This window comes from Colias eurytheme, chromosome 25 (genome assembly GCF_061535395.1).
Source record: "Colias eurytheme isolate Ceu_HAF_F1 chromosome 25, ilColEury1 Martin Lab GWU primary, whole genome shotgun sequence".
Lineage (NCBI taxonomy): Eukaryota > Metazoa > Arthropoda > Insecta > Lepidoptera > Pieridae > Colias > Colias eurytheme.
Window position 1 is genome coordinate 986,583 of NC_143004.1, and position 19,552 is coordinate 1,006,134.

At 34.3% G+C, this 19,552-nt stretch overlaps 2 protein-coding genes across 2 annotated transcripts; both read left to right on the top strand.

Moving 5' to 3' along the window:
- The first annotated feature begins 245 nt into the window (after nt 1-245).
- LOC149897422 (facilitated trehalose transporter Tret1-like) lies at nt 246-10,141 on the top strand. Its single transcript, XM_090116125.1, has 10 exons — nt 246-343; nt 3,057-3,286; nt 3,743-3,878; nt 4,736-4,917; nt 5,312-5,417; nt 6,204-6,287; nt 6,489-6,706; nt 7,240-7,422; nt 7,859-7,952; nt 9,999-10,141. The coding sequence occupies exons 1-10, from the start codon at nt 307-309 to the stop codon at nt 10,139-10,141; spliced, it is 1,413 nt and encodes a 470-aa protein (XP_089972251.1). The 5' UTR covers nt 246-306.
- Nucleotides 10,142-12,724: 2,583 nt separating this feature from the next.
- LOC149897423 (facilitated trehalose transporter Tret1-like) lies at nt 12,725-19,210 on the top strand. The gene is made up of 8 exons (XM_090116409.1): nt 12,725-12,952; nt 13,696-14,016; nt 14,544-14,649; nt 14,858-14,935; nt 15,258-15,475; nt 16,028-16,210; nt 18,674-18,767; nt 19,065-19,210. The coding sequence occupies exons 1-8, from the start codon at nt 12,740-12,742 to the stop codon at nt 19,208-19,210; spliced, it is 1,359 nt and encodes a 452-aa protein (XP_089972535.1). The 5' UTR covers nt 12,725-12,739.
- Nucleotides 19,211-19,552: the final 342 nt, after the last annotated feature.

Here is a 19,552-nt window from a genome sequence, read left to right on the forward strand (position 1 = left end):
GAGAATTAACGGCACTAGTGTGGAGCCGCCATAAATGTTTCAGTTAGAGTATGATGAAATGTTGCTTCAAGAAGTTTAAGCGCTATCTGCTAAGTCGTTAGAATCTGAGAATTAATTTTTATTACTATATAACATGTAAGATGATTAAATATGTGTTTATTATTATCTACAGCTATTGTTTTATATATAAATACATGTTTGTTTCCATGTTTAGCATGTGATAGTCAGATAGAAGGGATTTGTAAGTGGTGTAGTGTAGAGTCAGTGTGGATCTGTAGTAATAATTGAATAACCGTTATAGTAAAAATGGGGTACAAGAATCAAGTCATAGCCACACTTATAGGTAAGTGAAGTTAGGTCTGTATTAGTATAGTGCATTTGAAGAATAAAGATAGCTAGGTATATTTTTTATCATGTTTAAATTTCGAGTTCTGTTTATAAATTACTAGTGGTCCGCCCCGGCTTCGCCCGTAGTACCTACTTGTTTAAACTATCCTATCTCTCAAGTTGGATCGAACTGCACATGGTGTGCGAATTTTATTATAATCGGTTAAGTGGTTATAGGGCATTTTCTGTTTCGGTCCGAAGGAGCCCTCTTTTGCGGTCCTCCTATTTATGTGTAGTTTTTTTATAGACTAACGTGACTTTATTGATATCAAGGAAACAAAGATACGATTGATAAATTAGTTCTTGTAAATCTCTCTAAAGACGTTTCACTTCGGTCACGTGTGCTCGGCACACGCGCTCTTTTTAGTAAAGAAGAAGTCGTAGTAAACAAGAATATTCGACATCTTCCGTTATGTACCTGCAGGATATCACGGAAGAGACTCTAGGGATTTTCATTTTGGACATCTCCATTTTTTGAGTCATATCGACTCGTACTCATATATTATTTCTTTATCCATACTAATATTATAAATGCGAAAACTACTGAACCAATTTGCATGAAATTTGGTATAGAGATATTTTGATACCCGAGAAAGGACATAGTTTTTAAGGCCATTTTACTAACAATTATATGGATACTTTATCTGAAATAAATGAAATAAATAAAATAAATAGGATAGGTTTTATCCCGGAAATCCTACGGGAACGGGTTTTTCTTTGAAAACGTGGGCGAAGCCGCGGGCGGAAAGCTAGTTATATATAAAAGTTAAATACATAATGAATTACATATTTAATACTATTATACTAGTATAAGTATTACCTATGTATTGTAATAGTTTAATTTACTATCTAGCTCCAGTGAACAAGAAGTCTAAAATTAAGCTTATCGGTTCAGTTACAACATCCTTATCATGATATAATTTTATAAGATCAACATTCAACAATGCTACTTATCTTCAATGACATTTTATTTGTTTTAATTATAGATTTTGAGTGCATTTCTTTCATTCATAAATTGACATATTATATATTACTAGAGGTCCGCCCCGGCTTCGTCCGTGGTACATATTTCGCAATAAAAGGTAGCCTATGTCCTTTCTCGGGTATCAAAATATCTCCATACCAAATTTCATGCAAATTGGTTCAGTAGTTTAGACGTGATTGAGTAACAGACAGACAGACAGTTACTTTCGCATCCATACTAATATTATAAATGCGAAAGTAACTCTGTCTGTCTGTCTGTTACTCAATCACGCCTTAACTACTGAACCAATTTGCATGAAATTTGGTATAGAGATATTTTGATACCCGAGAAAGGACATAGGATAGGTTTTATCCCGGAAATCCTACGGGAACGGGTTTTTCTTTGAAAACGTGGGCGAAGCCGCGGGCGGAAAGCTAGTTTATAATAAGTATGGATTAGGTTACCGCCCGCAGCTTCGCCTGCTTTGTCTAAAATCTAATAAATTATATGCCTACTAAACCTTCCTCTTGAATCACTCTATCTATTAAAAAAACCGCATCAAAATCCGTTGCGTAGTTTTAATGATTTTAACAGACAAAGGGACATAGAAAGCGACTTGTTTTTATACTATGTAGTGATGTACCTAATTGGCTATCCCGGCAGACGTTGTTCTGCCCTATTGCCCCTGTGCTATGTTTTCTCTTTGTGAGAACCTTCCTTGTGCCTTAAAAAATCAGATAGGTATATTATTTGTCATTTAAACACATTTATAAACACAATTATTAAGTCCTTGTTTATAAACAACTAGCGGTCCGCCCCGGCTTCGCCTGTGGTACATATTTACGTTTTCTCTACATAAGAGCCACCCTCGTACTTCAAGGAATATAATAAAAAAAGAATTATCGAAATCGGTTCAGCCGTTCTCAAGTTATGCGCTTACCAACACATTTTGGGATTCATTTTTATATTATAGACAATAAAGATAATTATATTGTCCTAACCTACCAAGCCATTAAAAGATTTTGACTGATTTATTGAAGAGTTTGCATTACCCGCGGTTTCGCTCAATTAAATCGCGTCAACTAACAATTTTGGAGTGATTCAATTTTCAAAAACACATCATACCATGATGGTCCCGAGACGCTGTCGGCTGTTTGGAATGCCATACCGCGACAAAAAAACACTCAACTATCTCCAGATACAAAAATCATATCACAGAATCTCTATAATCGCAAATGCACGTACCGTACTCACACAAAATTATCTCCTGAAAACATTTGAGTAATGAAAAATTTTAAATTTTATGTAAGTACTTACATTTTTTTTATTATAAGCTGCGAACTAAAGCTCGCAAAAGCGTTTCTATAGCTTAGGTACCTACGTGTTATTCTGGTATAAGCTTCATCACTGCCAAGTATAATTAAAATTTGTTAAGTAGTTTTCGTGTGAAAGGGTAACAAACACATATTGCAAACTTGCGCTTTTATAATTAAAAAAAAATCATTGATTGAAAATAACCTGTCACAAAGCTGGTACTCTGACGATTTTATATTTATTGGGCCCTCTACACTATCGTGATTGCGTGTACGTGTATGTTATATACAGGGTTACAGGAAAAGTCGACCTAGATCCGTTAAGGGCGTGTAGTACACATCATTTCTGAATGATTTCACTATGGAACCTATATACCAAAATTTCCTTCCAGTGAGCTACCTCTGCATGACCACCGGAGTCCTCTTCACATGGCCGTCATCAGTGATAAAAGTGTTCAGTTCAGAGCACACGCCACTAAACAGAATTATGACTGAGACAGAAATATCTCTACTGGGCAGTTTGACGTCTATCAGTGCCTTGTTCACTATACCCTTGTGTGGAATATCCCTGGATAAACTGGGAAGCAAGTACACCTGTGTGGGGTTGGCCCTGTTACAAGTAGTAAGTATTTTGGCATGTCCAAAATTGGTTAAATTTTCTTTTTCAAGAATAGCCCAGGTTCTTCATTATAGGGCATTTATTAAACAACCTGAATCAATTAGTACAACAACGCAACGGCGGTTCGTCATGCAAAATATTAAATATAACCATTAAATAAAGGCTAGGCTTGTAATGAAATGCCTGATTTAATCATTGACTGCGTCATCAATTCATTTAGCAAAACAGTTAGCAGAAAAAGCGTGTTTGTAAATTATATGATGCAGTGATCAATTTATCAGGAAGTTTTGGGATAAAACTTAGAACAAATATGCTTCTCTTCTGTCCGTTTATTATCAGTGATTAATTTAGTTTATTTATGAATTGATAATAAATCACTGTGCTGTGTTCGAGCAACCATCATAACCTACACAACAAAATTATGAGGTATAATCAACATGTATAGTTACCCCTTTTCAGATTGGCTGGGCAGTTGTAATATGCTTCGACTACGTTGAGTCAATCTTAGCTGCGGTGTTCATAGGGGGTCTTAGTTCTTGCATCTACCTCGTGGGTCCACTATACGTGGGAGAATTCTGCCAGGAAGATATAAGAGGTATTTTTGTTTAAATTATAACGTGAAGTCTTTAAAATCGACCATGCCAATTTTATGACCTATTATCCTTCCGCGAAAACCGGACCGTCTGAAATGGGTATCTTTGTTCTGATAATAATATTACACAAAATATTGATGAAGCATTCAATTATTGTCAAAATTTAGCGCATATAGTTAGATATAGTTTGCTATTATAACCAACGGCTGCATGCACCTGCAAAACCACACCTTACTTTTTATGGCAGGGTAAGCAAAGGAGCATATTATAATCCTTCACATTTTAACTATATTAAATACTAGCGGTCCGCCCCGGCTTCGCCCGTGGTACATAATTACGTTTTCTCTACATAAGATCTCCATTCTATAATACCGTAGAACATTTTTTTGTTTTATCTTCAATAGATTCCGCAGTGCACGCGCGCGATGAAAGAATTTTTATTAAGTATTTTTTTACACCTTGGGTTACATTATTGCATTTTTGGTAAGGATCTCAATTTTTTTTGAAAATGCAATATAGCCTATGTTGCTCAGTGAAGATGCAGCTTTCTAATGGTGAAATAATTTTTGAAATCGGTCCAGTAATTTATGCGTGAAAACCATACATACATACATAATTACAAACCTTTCCTCTTTATAATATTAGTATAGATTACTCTAACATATCTATTTCATACGAGCTGACCCGGCAGACGTTCTGTCTTCGCGCAAATTATCCGTGAAGGTGAATATTCGCTTTTTTTTACGCTCAAATTTCTTGAGTTTTTCTTTCATAAGATCCTTCTCCTGTCTCCTGATAATAACGAGCACATACAAATAAGAATTATTGAAGTTTGAAAATAATTGTTCTGGAACTGCAGGTACCATGACAGCCGCTGCCATGACGTTCTTCCCGGTGGGCGGGCTGATCTCCTACATAATGGGAGTGCTGGACTATCGAGTGATCAACTATATATGTTTGACAATGAACGTAATTGGGACGTTCCTGCAGTTTTATTTGTGGGAGTCTCCGTTGTTTCAGATGAAGAAGGGCTTAGAAAAGGTACAGTAGATAAAATGTGATGTTTAAACGATTATGTCAAAGCGGCATGTATTTTAAAAAATAAAATTCATAATGGTCAGAAATTATGAATTTTAGCGAAAAATTTGCTTAAGAAATGTCTTGATAATAATAAATATAGATAGCAACACAATGTTAAACATCTTACGTTTACTTAGGCCATAGAAAATGTCGATGAGTTTTTATAGTCCTAAACAAGTCCTAAATCAATCAAAATCAAAATCAAAATTTAGTTGTATCTAAAAGTATTATTATAAAAGGCAACATCCTATATACACTTTTTTAAATTAAGTACCTGTTTTTACTCTGAATATTTTTCACGATGTTTAAATCAATGAATTTTAAAAGTAAAATAATCTCTATATCGTCTTTTCAGGAGGCAATGAAAACAATAGCTCACTATAGAGGAGTAAGAATTGATTCTAAAGAGGTTCATCAAGAAATAAATAATCTGAAAGTGGCGCTAAATCCAGATTTAGATGGTGAGTACCTACTTCAAATGTAACGAATTGATAGGAAAAAAATTACCTGTATCTAAAAGTTAACCTATATGAAAATGTGTGGCTTTAAAACATTAATATAGAGAGGACACCACGAACAAAATCTGTGCGACAAGCGCGGCGGCGCGGGGCAGCTAGGGAGTCATACAATTTGAAAATATTCTGCCTATTATTACTTATAAATTAAAACCAATCAATGTAGCAAATAGATATTGTTTATCTTATTAAAAAAATACGAATAAACTTATCAATTAAAACCAATCAATGTAAAAAAATGGTTTGAGACGATTGACTCTAACTCGTGTTAGAAAAAGTGTAGTAGCGATGGCCTCTATAGTACGTCGTACATAGTAACTCAAGTCTCAATGCTTTAAAATCAGTTTCTTTTAATTAATGAAAGTAAAATGACAGCCATTCTAAATAGTTGGATGTGAGAAACATAATGCGGGCTACTCACATAATTGCAGCAGGGGCAATATTGGAATTGCGCCCTTAATTGCCTCCTCAATTGTAATGTGTATAGGCAAGCAGGGGCAATTAAGAGAACAGCTGAAATTGCTCCGACCGCCGCGCCGTGCAAACGAGATTGTACCATAATACACCATCCGTTATTGCCCCTGCGGCAGGAACATGCCGGCTTTAGGCAATGTTCAAAACCTATAATATGAATAGCCGATATATATTTTAATTTGAAAAATTTTTATGATAAATTTTCCATAAATTCATTACAAGTAACTATGCATTAATCGAATGTTTGATAATTTTCAGACGCGACGCCTGAAGCAGAAAAGTTACAGCCACAGCTACAGCCAACGGTTCAAAGAGAGAAACTCTCCGCATGGCAATTCTTAAGTAAGTGTCGTTACAGAAAAACTTTGTTTTACGTACAATCTCTATATAAACTAGTTATTGGAAATCTTGAAAATTATATTTCCTTTCGTTTTCAACTTCTAATACTCATTGAAACACATAATAAACCAAACTACAATTATTACTTATTAGTATAGACTATAGACTTAATTACCTTATTAATAGCAATATTATTTTTTCCAGAAAAATCTCGATCATCGCGTCGCGCCTTATTCCTCTGTTTCGTGCTGTACACAGCCGTGGTCTTCCAAGGCCAGGTGGTGATACAAGTATACGCTGAGCCACTGTTCAGTCTGGCCGTTCCCAGCGTTTCAGCGACTGTCTGCACGGTGATATTCGCAGTGGTCAACATTATGGCGGGGCTGATTGTACTGTACTTGGTGGATCGATCGGGGAGACGGGTAAGATGTGGTTTAGTGGTGTCAGTGATTGTGTCTGGGGGGTAATATTCGCAGTTGTCAACATTGTTGTGGCGCTCATTGCGCTGTACTTGGTGGATCGGTCGGGGAGACGGGTGAGATTCTAAATGTGCTTTCGTCGCGACTGTCTGCAGCGTGATAATCGCAGTCGTTTACATTGTGGCGAAGCTCATTGGGGGAATCGATCGGGGAGACAGGTCAGATTATAGTTAATGTACTTTCTCCTAGAGCCTTGTTTCAATGAAAAATAGGTTATTAGGTAAAAAGCTAAAAGGAAAAGAACCTTATCGCATGACTAATATATAATATTTCACGTCGAAATATTCGTTTAAATTAATATTGTGTTACTATTTTAATAAAAAAAAATTATCTACAAGTGTTGTAATTATTGAAGGACCAATTCCTTTTTCCTCATTTTAACCACCTCAAATATGCAATAACATTTTACACTCAAACTTCTATGTTAAAAAAAGTTATATTAATATTTCTAAGAACGATCCATTTTCTCTTTTCAGCCACTGATGATATATTCATCATTATTGACAGCATTGTTCGCGTCTCTCCTCGGGACCCAAATCCAGTTTTCTTGGGGACCCAATTGGTTAACAGCTGTACTTATATACCTATTTTGTATTACCTTTAACACGGGAGCTGGTATGATACCATTCACCGTAAGCGCCGAAATATTTTTACCAGAGGTAAGTGTTACTTTCTTAGACGCTAATAAACAACACACTCACAATCAAGATCAAAAATTGTCCCATGTAAAACACTGCCTACATGACTATAAGGTAGAGTTTTCTTATAAGCGTACTAGCGGTCCGCCCCGGCTTCGCCCGTGGTACCTACATGTTTAAACTATCCTATCTCTCAAGTTGGATCGAACTGCACGTGGTGTGCGAATTTTATTATAATCGGTTAAGTGGTTTAGGAGTCCATTGAGGACAAACATTGTGACACGAGATTTATATATATTAGAATATCGTATCGTATAATATCATCGACGACATACATTCTTCAACTTTAAAGAAATTTACATATTATTAAATAGCACTAATTACACTCAAGAGATGCTTCATTTTTATATGCTTTAAAATTTTATATTATTACTTTATGTATTCAAATTTCTTTCAGATAAAGAACTTTGCGACGATAGTGACAATGGAGTATTCTTTCGTTGGATTCTTTGTTATTCTGTTTATTTATCATCCTCTAGTCTCAGTAATAGGTAAGCAAAAAGTGAAAATTATATTAGACTACAGGCCCATGATGAAAAATTTATGGCACTCAGGTTAGCTTACAAGTGATGGCATAGTGCTGAATCTTATTATTTTTGCTCTTATATCGTTCTAGATAGGTCACCTGGTGGTTCAAATGACCCATAACTTTTTCAACATGGGCCTGTAGTCTATAATATATTTTGCATGCCAGTTTTGCTACTAAACTATAAATTCACTCATGGTTTCAATTTTCTAATATAATCCAATATGTTGCAATTAATTTAAATTTGTGTTGAAACCAGTCTCCGTACCATGATATCTTAAAGCAGTAGTATTTCCGGTGTGGAAAAATGACAGCACTATATAGGTTATCGGGCTCAGTGGCGTGCCATGACTGAGGCCTATGTCCAGCAGTGGACAATTAGTGTAGGCTGACAATGATGATAGATAGGGAGGCGAGGTAGCTAAATGGCGTAATTCAACGGCGTCGTCGAGACTTATCAAAATAGAAAGATAAAATAATTTCGAAAAGAAAAGCTTCTATGGTAAAAACCATTTTAGCGGTGGGTTTGGCACGTACGGATTTTCAAAAATGTAAGAAAAAACAGTTACTTGGGCATTCTCGAGCGCGTCAGATATTCATACTACGTATGCCCCAAGTGCCTCTGATAACAACGGTATACTAATCTGCCGGTTTGCGTGGTGGGGCTAGGCATATAAATTCGTCAAAAATGCACAAAAAAAAAATTTACTCGAGCGCGTCAGATTTTTGGAAGGGGTGTTAAGTAGGCCCCAAGGAAGCTCCCCTTAAAAAAACTGACAATTACGGCGTGACGATAAGTTACGATGAATTTTTGAAAATGCAGAAAAAAAAAGTCCTTTTGAAATACTCGAGCGCGTCAGATTTTCATAGGGGAGGTTGATCTCGGTATCCTGAGAGCATATTTTCTTAATCTGACAAAAATGTTGGTGGGTTCTCTTAATCTGACCGAAAAAGGTTTGTGGGTTTCTTTTTTTTAATCATCGTTATTTCATATCAATTTTTCTTAACACCCTCAGTTTTCGAGATATACTCAAAAAACCGGGAGTTTGAGTTTTTATGATGCTTCAAGTAAAAAAAGTTTTAACTTTGGACAAAAATGAAAAGAGACCTTTTTTTGTAATATAAAATTACCTTTTTTGTTTATTTAAACTTTTTTTTTGGAAAAAGTAAAGTTCGCGACTTATATGCTGCAACGCGTTTCTCGGAAGACGAAATGGCTCCTCCAGACTTCCGGTCATGCGGAAACCGGCAGATTTTGTATTTTTAGTAAGTTTTAGATTATATTCTTCAAAATAAAAATAAAAAAATCGCGCTCGAGAATGCTGGATTAACGTTTTTTTTTTACAAGTTCGCGACCCTATAACTCGGCGGCGTCAAGGACTTATCGTCAGATTAGTTAAATTTAGTCTTAAAACACTAAAATCAACCCCCAATATCTTAATCTGACGCGCTCGAGTATTTCAGACTATCGATTTTTTTTTACTAATCTGATCGTCTATCCTAGGCGCGCGTCACTACATATAGAGCTAAATAGTTAACAAGGTTGTTCTATTAGGTCTAAGGTATCTCTCATATCTTAAACTGCCACGCTCGAGTATTACAGAAAATTCCCCTATTCGCCTCCCTATCTATGATGATAATATAGGTTATCCAGCGCAATCACTTTCCCACACTGAAAGTAATACTGCTATAAGACATCATGGTAACCCGTAGGACTTTCCGATTCTTCTCTCATATAAACCACCAAACCACGGTATACTAATAAAAAATGTTAGAAGCAATTTCCCCAGAAGGCGAGGTTTTACCTACAAATATTTTAAACAAAAGTATTTAATTATTCAATAAGACTTCTTCTAAAAGCATTTTTGAATCGTCATAACATACTTGTAAAACTAAACAACATTAAACACCGATTCAGAAAGCAGTTTCTACGGAGAAGAACCGGCAAGAAACCGTAGTTGATTTCTTAAAATCATGTTAAATGTTTGGTTTAACATAAAGTAAATTTCAGGTCTGGGTCCAATATTCTACATATTTGCGGGAGTGTGTCTCCTAACGACGGTGTTCTGCCACTTCTACATGCCAGAAACTAAGGGGCTGACAGTGGATGCCATACAGCATCTGTTTGTCCCACGATCTCAAAATAAAGTTTGATATAAGACTGATGTTTTTTTTCCTTGGTTGGTTTTGAATACCTTTAAGTATGGCATAGTATAGTCAACAATTTGTAATAAAAAAAATCTACCAAAAAAGTATAACTATTATCCAAATAGACCTCACGCAAGTACTACTGAACCGATTACAATGAAATTTTCTAATTTAGGTAATTGAAGAGTCTTCAACTACCTAAATTTCCGAGATAAAAAGTAGCCTATGTCATTATTGACATAGGCTACTTTTTATCTCGGAAATCCCACAGGAACGGGAACTAAGTGGGGTTTAAATTTATAAGTGGGGTTTTCTTTGAAAACGCATCTGAATTCGCGGGCGGAAATCTAGTCTATAATAATCTACGTAATATAATATTTTTTACGATTGTAAGCACTGTCATTGCAATTACACTATGTGTTTTAGATATAGCATTACAATTTATTTTTTGCGTAATATTATATGTACTTAACTAAGTACGTCATACCTACTATAAAATTTATATTTTACGCAAAAGATAATAATATGCAAATTGTTGTAGGTATTAAAATGACGTCGTATCTTCACACTGTAGGTATATATTTTATAAAAAACTAGCTTACCGCCCGCGGCTTCGCCCGCTTTGTCTAAAACCTAATAAATTATATACTAAATCCGCTTCTCTAATGTGAGCATTTTGTCTATGAAAACATAATCTTAAACGATAGCTTACGTGCTGGTGGCAAAGTTGGGCGGGTTGCTTGTTGTTGTTATGAATAAACACATAGAGTTTTAAAAATTCATCTATTTGAAAAAAAAATGCGTCTGGAATTTAGTATTTTTTACGTACTCAGCGTATGCAAAACTATAACCTCCTTTGAGCTTAGTATACCAACAGTGGGACACCCTGTATAGTGCTTGATTTTTTTAGAAATAGGTATACTTAAATAAATAAATTTATAGAAACTGTCTATTAATTTATTTATTTATATTTGAGGAAAAAATCAAGCTCTTCAATTTTTTATAAAGAACATTATTAAGAGAATATACTTATAAAATACATATCAAATACGGCCGCCCGTATTTCCGCCCGCGGCTTCGCCCGCTTTTTCTCAAACCTAATAAATTATATACTGACCTTCCTCAGGAATCATTCTACCTATTAAAAAACCGTATCAAAATCCGTTGCGTAGTTTTAAAGATTTAAGCGTACCTACATAGGGATATAGGGACAGACAAAGCGACTTTGTTTTATACTATGTAGTGATTTGTATACCGACTTTACTGAAAAAAAAAAAATCTTGCAGCAGCATAAATTATTAAAGCTTGCTAAGTTTTACTAGTTTAGGTACGTATTTAATAAATTAGCTTCATGTACCTAAGTAGGTATGCTCATTATTTTATTACTTAATTACAAAATTACATTGTTTTAAACAGTCAGAACTTTTAAAATATAAGGAAACAGGTAATATGAATATAAAAACTACATTCGCCTAAAGAAATTCCCTCAATGGTTTAATGATTTATAAACAAAATTTAATCCATCTTATCTCATATACTCAAGTATTTTAAGAGTCAACGACTCGGCTTTTATGTAGATCTCTAAAAAACTCCGGTCAAACTCTAGTTTATCAAAAAAAATTGTGATTTTGTGTGTCCTCCTTGGATTTAAAATGGCTATTATAAATCAAGTGATTGCAACTGCAATAGGTAAATATTTTTTTTTTAAGAACATTCAAAAATTCACATTTAAATATTTACGTGACAAGGATTATAGAAATAACCCAAATTTGTAAAGGATTTTTTTCTGTTATAACAATATTTTGAAATTGAAAAAGTACTTAGCAGAAAGTAAAAAGATATCCCACCAAAAACATAAATGTAAAATTGGAAGCCAAGTTCAATCGTTGACTTAATTGCCGAAAAAAGAATTGAGATCTAAATGTGTGCCAAGTTCTGTAGACAATCCAGAAATTTATTTACAAAGATGTAGGTATTACCTACATTCTTAGGTGAACTGAAAACTCAATTGTTTTATTATCCCTTATAGAACAACGTTTATTCCAAAATATGATTTTTTTTTAATTTGAATAATAGAATTATTTTCACAAAGCAAACAGCTAATGACCTATTGAACCCCATAATTTGATCAGGCTAGTTAGAGACTGTAAGAGTGAATCGATTTTTATGGGGTTTGTAACTAAGTGCTTAGGTACTGCACTGAAAATGGGTTTAACTATATTGCGTCTTGTAGTGGACGAGAGTACCTAGTATATTGGCTATTGCACTAGTATAGTATTATCAGTGATTGCACATACGCATAATTTTTTTTGTCTGATTATTATCATAGTTATATTTGACCTAAATGATAGTGCTTACGTCAATTTACGTACATTAGCACTATGCCGAGGTTTTTTAAACTCCTTTGGCAAGATTCAAAGATACCAAAATCGTCGCATTACTCCATGACGTGACGGTATTGCCATAAAAAAGTTTCACTTCAAAATAAATAAAGAAACTTACTGCGTGAACAGGTAGATTATAAATAGAACAATAATATTATGTAACATGATCTTTTAAAAGAAGTGATTACATACAATTTTTCCAGTGAGCGGCCTCTGCTTCATGCTAGGCGTCTCCTTCACCTGGCCATCTTCGACCATGGGTCTCTTCATATCCCCAAACACACCCCTAAATAGAATGATGACGGAATTTGAAGTGTCCCTGCTTGGTAGCTTGTCGTCTATTAGTGCAGTTGTAACTCTGCCCTTTACGGGAATCCTGGTGGAAAAGTTTGGAAGAAAATATACGTGTTTTGTTCTATATGCGATGCAAATGGTAAGAGTCTCTAGTTATACCACAGTTTTTGAGAAGATTTATTTGAGTAAGAAATAAGAATCAAGCAACCTTAAAAATAAAGAAAGCAATGGTAATGCAATGAGGAGAGGGGATAATTTTTATAAGCACAAACTTATATGATGGTGCTGATCTGTGATGGTGTATTTATTCCCTTATAATAACAAACTCGACAACAAATATTAATTATTAAAAGCCATACATATTATAATGCCTGTCTTTCTTTAGCATAGGAGCGATAAGAAAAAAATAAAAATTGTTACTTTACATTTTTCTTTGTACTACTGTCTAGTCCACATCAATTTCTAATCACTTTTCAACTAAAAATAGAATAGCTATTCTATTAATAGAAACACATTTATTCCCAAAAAATGATACAGTACATTAAATTACAGACAATACTTATAACTTAAAAAACAAGGTATAACAATATGTGAAGACGTAATAATATGGTATATAATAATATTTATTTATTTACTCTTTATTGTACAACAGTCTTATAAAATAAAAGTATAACAAAACCATTCAAAATGTACAAATGGCGGCCTTATGGCTCTAAGCAATATTATAGGTATTATATCTGTATCACCTCAGGGAAAGGGATTACTGACTCAGCATAAATGTTACAGCTGAGGCTATAACGCTGTTATTCTTTCAGAACCATATTAAGTAAAGAGAGGAGTGACTAATAAGGTATATCGCCTTCATACTCGATTATTTCACAGATCTCCTGGACAATCATCATATCCATCAATTACGTGGAGGCTATTTTGCTGTCTATTTTCATATCAGGCATAACCAGTTGCACCCTGCTCTTCATACCTCTTTACGTGAGCGAATTCTGCCAGGAATCCATTAGGGGTTCTATGGCATCTAGTGTGCTTATGTTCTTTGGTTTTGGCATGCTCACATCCTACCTCATGGGTGGTCTGTTAGCGTATAATGTCATGAACTATATATCATTGGGTCTGGCTGCTGCGGGCAGTCTGCTGCTCTTTCTGGTTAAAGATTCGGCACTGTATCTCATGACTCAAGGACGGGAACGAGTGAGTACCTACTTTTTTAACGGTCTATACGTGAACGTGTTTAACTTACGTTATTTTAAACAATGACCTATTATACTAGTAGACGCGGCATACGCCAACATCATTGCACTAAAAAACAGCGTAATTAATACATACCTACTTACTAACGCATTATCACCAATACAGTTGTTCTCTCTTTCACTCTCACGCACGAGACATAATACATGTCTCACTCATGTACTTCGTAATAACAACTGCCGATTAAAATATAAAAAGAACGTCCAGCCACGACGCTGAATGGTGCGTGACTAAGTGAAACTCGGGCACTTACCTGAGTTTTTTCTTGCCAAAATAGAGAGCGTGTAACGTATCTAGCTTTTTTATATATCATAGATTTTAAAGGTTTATTACGACCACTACATATTATATAGGACCGAGAGAGTAAACTTACTTTAGTTCAAATGTCTAAATGGCAGAATAAATAAAATATTTAGAAAAATGGGAAGCCATATCGGTAATCATTAACTTTAATAATTTAAAATCTACAGGAAGCCGCGCTGTCTGTTGCACATTACAAAAGTTTAAATGTTAATTCGAAGGAAGTTGAAAATGAAATAGAACACATTAGGAAACTTCTGAATACAGAGTTTGATGGTAATTGTTTATTTATTTATCATATTATTTGCTTTAGATTATACCTACTGGATGTAGGTAGGTATAATCTAAGGCCGTTTGTCTATGTAAGTTGTAAGTAACAATAAAGTTAAAAGATTGTTATTTTAACCTTTTTATATTGATAAAATATGATGAGGGTAGTGATTTATTCCTATAGAATAACGAATTGTTTGTTATTATTTCGCAGATGCAATTACGCCAGAGGAAGAAACGTTAAAACCGGAATTCAAACGCAAAGAAAAACTGTCTATTTGGAGATTTCTAAGTAAGTCTTATAGCTTATTATCATAATAATATCATCAATCATCATGATAATGTTTTTTACCAGATTATATTTTCCATCTATTCTTTTAGCGCACACTAACGTAATAGAAAACGTTTTTTTATTTAACGGCCCAAGACAGACGTATCAAAATTCCTATTTAGTTACTTTGTATACCTACTCAAATAAATTTTATTTTAGTCTAAACCAAAAAGAACACACGAGATTTTGACATTTTCTCACACTTAATTTAAAACTACATAATACTAGCATTATATTATCTGTGATAATTCTAACTAATGCTCTGTAAACACAATTTTTCTAGAAAAATCCCGATCATCCCGTCGAGCCCTCCTGGTCTGTCTGGTGCTCTACACCGCTACCGTCTTCCAAGGTCTGGTAGTGGTGCAGGTGTACGCAGTGCCGCTGTTTAGCAAGGCCGTACCGAGCATGTCTGCTACTGTGTCTAGTGTTGTATTCGCGATTGTTACTATAGTGGCTGGCATGATTGCTGCGTATCTTGTTGAGGTTTTGGGGAGAAAGGTAAGTTTTGACAGAACGTAAAAGTTATATGGATATTCTCATTAACATGATGGATTAAGATGTTGTATTAATGCACTTGAAAAGATCAGTGATAAATAAAATATTTGTTTCAAATGTTAGAATTATTATTACTTATGTGTAGCGATGTGATCCAACTAAGAATAGGATCGATTCAGTGCCATTTACAGTGTAACGTTATAGAATTCAATTCAAACGGATATGGTAAATTAAAGCAATAACGATTGCAGTTATTGTAATGCAAAAAAGGATTTCAAGGCAATCGCTGCGCAAAGCTGCTGCACGTGGTTCGGCCAAAGAAAATAACAGCGCACGTCATTTTCCTCAGCCGTGCCACGTCCACACTGACCGAGCTGCCACAGGCTTAACTGTATTATTGAGTCAGGCCCCGGAATCACAGACACAATAGAAAATCTATTGTGTCGTGGCCCGATCGGGCTGTTCGGGGCTCAATGGGCTAATACTTACTAGTTACTCTGTAATAGACTGCTCACTCTGTAAAAGCCCGTCTAATATTTCATTCACTTCTTCCAGCCACTTATGGTACATTCATCAATAGCTGCGGCTGTTTGCTGCATCCTTCTGGCAACCCAAATCCAGTTCGAATGGGGACCCAACTGGATTACTGCGGTCTTCATTTATCTGTTCTGCATTTTTTATACAATAGGTGCTGGTACTATACCGTATATCTATTGTGCAGAAGTATTTTTACCTGAGGTAAGTACCTATTTTTTTTTTTTTTTATTATTATTCTGCGATAGGTTACATCCGCATGACCACGATCTCGCCTGATACATCACTACAACATAGTATAAAACAAAGTCGCTTTCCCTGTCCCTATGTCCCTATATAATATGCTTAAATCTTTAAAACTACGCAACGGATCTTGATGTGGTTTATTTTAATAGATAGAGTGATTCATGAGGAAGGTTTTAGTATATAATTTATTAGGTTTTAGAGTTTAGACAAAGCGGGCGAAGCCGCGGGCGGAAAGCTAGTAGTGTATATTTTGGAGGCAAATGGTATAATTTCCTCAATTTACAAACGGCGTCCGTTAGGTACCTACTTTAAAAACGATGCCGAGCGTTTGTAAAGTAGCGGACGCCTGAGGATTTACTTTTTCCAAACATTCACAAAAAGATGGGAGCGAGCGACAAAATTTTGATTACCTACGAATTCTCGACATATTTCAAAATGCCGAGCGTTTATAAACGGCGAAATAATAGAATAAATTTATTTGCCTGCGACATACAAATAGATTAGGTCTGGTTTCTAACTTTTAGGTCTGACTTGTTACTTAGGAGTGGTAGGTATACAGGGTGTTGTATACAGGGTGTCACGCTGTTGGTGTGATCAATGGATACATAGTAATTAGTAGGTATTGCATACGTAAAAAATGCTTAAAATTTAATAGAGTTTACCGAAGGGTGACACCTGTAGGTATATTAAGTTTTTTATTTAGAAATCTAACAGAAACAATAAGAAGAATTTTAGAACATTTAGTATTATAATCTTTTGTATTGTATTTATTTACATTTACAATACACAATTTTTTCCTCTGTCCCACAGATGACGTAAAAAATAAATTTATACAGAATAGTCTGTCTGTTTCTGGGACTACTGAGCTAGGTATAATATGTACCTATAATGGTTATTTGAATTAGAAACACCATCTACTTAACTACTTGAATGTAGTTAAATTAATAATTTAATAGTTTACCCGTGATCAGAATTTATAAGTTACTCATTAAAATAGCTATTAATTTCAGCGGTCCATACTCCATTGCTATTTGTTATTACTTATCTATGAAAACTATTAGGTAGGCAGGTACGTATTTATTATTCGTACGTATTTATTAGTATTCAGTATTAGTAATTAGTATCATAAAACATTAATTATACCTACTTAATTATGCAATAAAGATTTGGAACATTAATAAAGTGATGAATAAACATTGAGTTAAGTGCTAAAAAACTCAAACTCAAACATTTATTTGTTCAATTAGACTTCTTCGAGAATCACTTTTGAAACGTCATTACATTTTTTTAACATCACAATTTTAGTACATAATATACTAGAACTCAATGTGAATAAAATACTTTTAAAACTCTTCATAATCCTTTATAACCCCCAAACCTAGTACATAGTAATTTGTAACTTTGAATACAAACGTTGCGAAAGTCGAAAAAAATATACCTATTAGAGGTAGCCTGTACATTGTGACAAAATTATTTGAGTTCAAAGTTACTGAAGTTTTATCACAGATTATAGTAACTAATGAGAAACTATGTTTTAAGACGTTTTATCTTGTTCTATAATTATAATTGATTCAATGGTCTAAAAATATTTTTTTTTATGAACTTCTGTCAATAAAATTATCTAGATAAAGTTAATCTTTACGATGTAGAGGACCTTTTTCGTCTGTTATTTCATAGAGATTTGATACGTAATAAAGTTAACAAACAAACAATTACTTACGTTTTTCCCAAGCCTTTAAATCAAACACAGATAACGACAATTTTAAATTTTTCCATCAAAATAAATTTGGATATGGTATGATCTCTAGATATTTTATCATTGCGAGTTTTCATGTAACCTTTTCACCAGTAAGTACATACCCGTAATATTATAGATACTACTGTTTGCCAGTACAACAAGCCACCAAATATTTACATTGTGTCTTCACATTTCACTTAAGTTGCGTAATGCGTTTCAAATTTAAATTTTTCATCGAACTATCAATTTTTTTTTTTAATTGCCGCCTTTTTTGTAGTGCAGCAGCCTGCATTTCATTGTGTACTGTCTTTTTTCTTTTAATTATTTATTGAATCTTGGCTGTTTGTGCCTTATTTTTTTTAAACTCATGCCACACGACCAGCGATTTTTTAGTGAGAATCATTTCTATTAAAAATGTGGGACCTACGCTATGTACCTACGTCATACGTACTCATATTTTTTTATCTAAAGTTGTTAACACTGTAATAAATAAAAGATTCAAAAATTTTATTAAGTACTTAAGTTTTCATGAAATTAACTAGTTAAATGGAAGTCAACATTTCCATATTCAAAATATTTTTTTTAGCGATAGCAAGACAAATAAAATTATCTAACCTATGAGCAATAATTATTATTCCTAGACGATAACGACAACAATAATTATTATGTTCCGATTGTTTCAGATAAAAAGCTTCGCATCGCTATTCGCGATGGAATGGGCTTTCATTGGATTCTTCATTGTACTTTTTATTTTCAACCCCCTTGTAAATTATATAGGTGAGCATGAACACTGAACAATATAATCATTTTAAGTATCCTATCCTACTAATTATTAAAGAATATCATAAAACTAGCTGTGCCCCGCGGTTTCACTCGCATTGCTCTACTCCTGTTGGTCTTCGCGTGATGATATAATATAGCCTGCCTTCATCGATAAATGGGCTATCTAACACCGAAATAATTTTTCAAATCGAAGCAGTAGTTCCTGAGATTAGCGTGTTCAAACAAACAAACAAACTCTTCAGCTTTATAATATTAGTATAGACTATAGATGTATTTGGCAATAATTTCCAGGCCTAGGCGGTGTGTTCTACATCTTTGCAGCTGTGTGTCTGCTGACTGCGATATTCTGTGCCTTCTTCATGCCGGAGACGAAAGGACTGACTGTTGATGTTATACAGCTACAATTTGCTAAACCACGATCTCAAAATAAAGCTTGAATCTCAGTTTGTGTTTTATTAATTAACTAAGAATTTTAGCTAGGTAATGTGTATTTAAATTAATTTTCCGCACGTAATCATGTACAATGTAGATGTCGCGGCACGTAAGTCTAGCGGTGACCTTCAATGTTTTACGGCAACACAGTACGGCAAGTTCGCCTTTATTTCGTTCAAATAGAAAATGCCGTTTTGGTGCGTTCAGAAACAAACATTATTCAGTTACTTACAATCCCTTTTTTTGTTCCGTAATTTATTATTTAAAAGTAAATCGCTTAATCTAATACAATTTTTTTTAATCGTCGGCCATTTCTACCAGGTATATAAAATTAACATTGAATTATA

Bases quoted from the DNA above. Each gene is read 5' to 3' on its own strand.
- LOC149897422 (XM_090116125.1), top strand. From the start codon at position 307: ATGGGGTACAAGAATCAAGTCATAGCCACACTTATAG. The intron at 344-3,056 runs GTAAGTGAAGTT...ATTTCCTTCCAG, and splicing joins AGTCATAGCCACACTTATAG to TGAGCTACCTCTGCATGACC. The intron at 5,418-6,203 runs GTGAGTACCTAC...GATAATTTTCAG, and splicing joins GCTAAATCCAGATTTAGATG to ACGCGACGCCTGAAGCAGAA.
- LOC149897423 (XM_090116409.1), top strand. From the start codon at position 12,740: ATGCTAGGCGTCTCCTTCACCTGGCCATCTTCGACCATGGGTCTCTTC. The intron at 14,650-14,857 runs GTAATTGTTTAT...ATTATTTCGCAG, and splicing joins TCTGAATACAGAGTTTGATG to ATGCAATTACGCCAGAGGAA. The intron at 14,936-15,257 runs GTAAGTCTTATA...CAATTTTTCTAG, and splicing joins GTCTATTTGGAGATTTCTAA to AAAAATCCCGATCATCCCGT.